Source organism: Orycteropus afer, unplaced genomic scaffold, assembly GCF_000298275.1.
Source record: "Orycteropus afer afer isolate SDZICR_OR568_19922 unplaced genomic scaffold, OryAfe1.0 scaffold00017, whole genome shotgun sequence".
Classification (NCBI taxonomy): domain Eukaryota; kingdom Metazoa; phylum Chordata; class Mammalia; order Tubulidentata; family Orycteropodidae; genus Orycteropus; species Orycteropus afer.
Window position 1 is genome coordinate 6,884,964 of NW_006921604.1, and position 3,443 is coordinate 6,888,406.

Consider the following 3,443-nt stretch of genomic DNA (forward strand, 5'->3'; position numbering starts at 1 on the left):
TGTATGTCTCCTTTTTTTGGTATTTTCATGCAAATTCTTCTTCTAGTTGGGGTTTAGTCCAATTCTGTATCCTTCCCTTCAAGGCTCAGGGGTCCACGATTATCTTCTGTGTCTGTGTTAATTGGTTTCCTTTTTCTTTGTTGAAGAGGGTCTGTGCAATCCTTCTGCCTAGTCCGCCATCTTGCTGGAATTCGGAAATGTACTTCTTGAATTGTGATGTGACATGCAAGTAGGAGGGAAAGACAGCCCCACCCTGGGCCATATGGGGGCTCAGCCCGTGTGCTCTAGCCCTGAGTGTCTGGTGGGTAAAGGGGCTGCAGGTGAGGGTGTGCCTGGATGCATTATGCCCTTCGAGTCCTGAAAGTGAGCATGGATCACAGCCCTTCCTAAATGAATGTGCACTCTCACATGGTGGCCTTCTTGTAGGGTTAATTTAGCTCTATGTCTGCCCCCTGGGATGTTATTTTATTTCATAGAGTACTTCTTGTGCAATTGTCCTGGGATTGAGGGCAGAAGTTCAGACCATCACATTAGACTTGAGTCTCAAAGCCAAAATGCTTGTGGTGTATGTGACTGTGAGCCTTTTGGTTTTGGCTTTCCATGAGTGAGCCTCTTCTAGCTCCATCTGTTCCTCCAACTGTTGTTGTTATTATGAGCTATCGAGTCTGCCCCGAGTCATAGCGACCCCTCCCTGGGTCTCTGAGGCAGTATCACTACGGAAGTAGATTGCCCCATCTTCCTTCCGAGTAGTGGCTGGTGTGTTTGAACTACCAGCCTTCTGGTTAGCAGTCAAGTGCGTTAGGTACTATGCTACCAGAGCTCCCGTTCTCCAACTGTAGGTACTATATTCAGGGTCAGAACTAATCCAAGAAGGATGGCAATCTCCTCGTCCTCTTTAACCATATGCCCTGGGATCATTTTCAGCTGTTTTTTGTTTCAGCTGCTCATTGAGCATTCCTGTTAGAGAAAATTACAGTGGCTCTGTGGGGTATTTAAGGGGCCCTGGTGGTATGGCTGCAAACCAGAAAGTTAGCAGTTCAAATCTGCCAACCACACCAAGGGAGAAAGATGTGGCATTTTGCTTCTGTAAAGATTTACAGCCTTGGAAACCCTATGGGGTCATTCTACTCTGTCCTTGAGGGCCCCTTTGAGTCTGAATCAACTTGATGACATTGGGTTTGGTTTGGGTTTGGCAGGTCATTTTCTTCTTTGTAATAGATTATCCACTCTTCCATAAACATAATGTTGGTTATTTTTCCTTAAGTGTTCACCTGACATTTTTCCCACTGAGGCTAACCTGCTGACTTTCTGCTCCTTGCCTTGGCTCTGTGGGGTTCTCTCTTTGGGCTTGGCACTCTGCTACCCAGAAAAGCTGGCATCTCTGCACACTTGGAGGCTTCACTGGTATACTACTTACATAGCATAGGTTAGGTCCTGGGAGCCTTTGGCACAGAATTCCCCACCAGAGAAGTACCTTTGCTCCTCCTCTCTTGGCTCCTGTTTCTAATCTAGTTACCTTTCTATAAAATATTTGGAACACAATGATTTTTAATTACCTACAACAGAGTTTGGCAAACTGCGACCCAAGGTCCGATTCCGGCCAGCTGCCTGTTTTTATAAATAAAGTTTTATTGGTGCACTTCCCCCTTTGTTCTGTATTGTCTATGGATGCTCTTGAGCTGGAACAGTGGAGTTGAGTTTGTTTTTTTTAATTGTGCTCTGGGTGTAGATTTACAGAGCAAGTTTGTTTTACATTCAGCAGTTCTTGCACATTAGTTTCATGCCCCGATTACCATTCCTGACCATAACAAACTTGGAGTTGAGTGATGACAGGGACCTGTGGCCTGCAAAACCTAAATATACTGGCCCTTTACCAAAAAAGTCTTCACTTAACAGCAAGGAACCTTGTGGAAAGCCCTTTCAGATTCTCAACAGCTTTTCCCCATCGCTGTGTATTTCCCAGGGAAAGTTGAATTGCAGACGGTGTGTTTTGTGTGCTTCCCTCTGTGGTTCCTGGTAGCACAGAGTGGATGGTCTGCAGTTCTGCCTTGGTTCTGCGGTGCTGCCCAGAGCTGGGAAGTCTGGCTTTGTTGCTGAACAGCTTGTCTCCTGTTCTTTCTTTCTGCTCTCTTTAGCCTTCCCAGTAGACCTTTCCCTCTTTGGCACATTTGGAAACTGCAGTTGATAAATGACTGTGGACTAGTGAGCATTTTTTGTTTTGAGAAAACACCAAGGTAAATATCTTCCCTTTTCCGTTCTCTTTGATTTGCTTTCACAGACCTTAGATGCTGGGAGGAGTACTGCAGACAGCTCTCCTCCAACCTGGGAGGCATTTCTCCATGAGGGGTGAGGGGAGCTTCCTGTCATTTACTGCTGTTTTTCACTTCATTTTTCTGAAAGATGAGAGGATCGTGAAATACTTATTCAACCTTGAGAAATAAGACTTACAGCAAAGGGCACTTTATTGTCCAGAGCAGGTCCTGCTGCCCAGCACTGAACTCTATAGCCCTGCTCTCTCTGCCTCTCAGTGAGATGGCATTGCACCCTCAGAGTGGTTTTCCATTGTCAGGGCACCATCTCCCTAGGTAATCCTAGCTCTGTCTTGCTATCTCCTGACATAGCCTTAGGATCTCTGCCAAAGCTGCCCCTTCCTGCTGTACAGAGTTTTAGTATTTGTTTTTGATAGGATATGCTGCCTTTACTAGCTTCAATATTAATGTTCCTTTCTCTTTCTCCTTTAGGGTCCCACCACAACAGAACAGGCATCCCAGCAGAGGAAAGTCCTGGGCGGAACCCAGGAGTTTAAATTCTTGCCAAGCAGCCCCAGATCTGGGGAATGGACAAGCAAGTGGGGAACTAGAGGGCACCAAGGAATAGCTCATGCCATCCTGTCCCTGTCCCCTCCAGGCCACGTTTTAGATGGCCCTTTTAGACAGTCCTGGGCTGTCCTCAGAACCAAGCATCAGTGCCAGGAGCCCTCAGCAGGTCCTGCTCTCCTTTAAGGAGATGGGGATCAGCCAGGGCACATCCCTCCAGGCCAGCTCCTGGAGGGAGTTAAAGGAATGCCGCATCTCCACAGCCCAGTCTTCTCCCTCTCCCCCAGGCTGTGATGACGCAGTGTATTTATACCTCTTCGGGCCAAGCCATGATGTGAGTGTGTGCTGCCTTTTTGTGATTGTGACCTGTACTGGCTTTGCTTTTAATTTGCCAACCTTCCCGCTGCTGGCAGCACTTCTTGAGCAAACCGAGAACACCAGCTTTGGCTGGGGGTTGAGATCCACGGCTTTGTCCACAACATCGTGTTGCAAAGCATGTTCCCAGTCTGCTCCATGTGCCAAACCTAGAAGCACGATCACCCACAAGTCTGTGCCACTGGCCCTTGCTCCCCCCTGTGGAGACTACTTTTCTGACCCTTTCTGGAGCTCTCAGAGAGCAAGCTCTTC

At 47.5% G+C, this 3,443-nt stretch overlaps 1 protein-coding gene across 1 annotated transcript in view; it reads left to right on the forward strand.

Annotated features, from left to right (window-relative positions):
- The window catches only part of CNNM3 (cyclin and CBS domain divalent metal cation transport mediator 3), a 19,401-nt gene extending 16,595 nt beyond the window's left edge, over window positions 1–2,806 (forward strand). The window contains exon 8 of the mRNA XM_007959526.1: window positions 2,742–2,806. Coding sequence (XP_007957717.1) covers window positions 2,742–2,806 — 65 coding nt within the window. The remainder of the gene's footprint in view (window positions 1–2,741) is intronic.
- The last annotated feature ends 637 nt before the right edge of the window (window positions 2,807–3,443 follow it).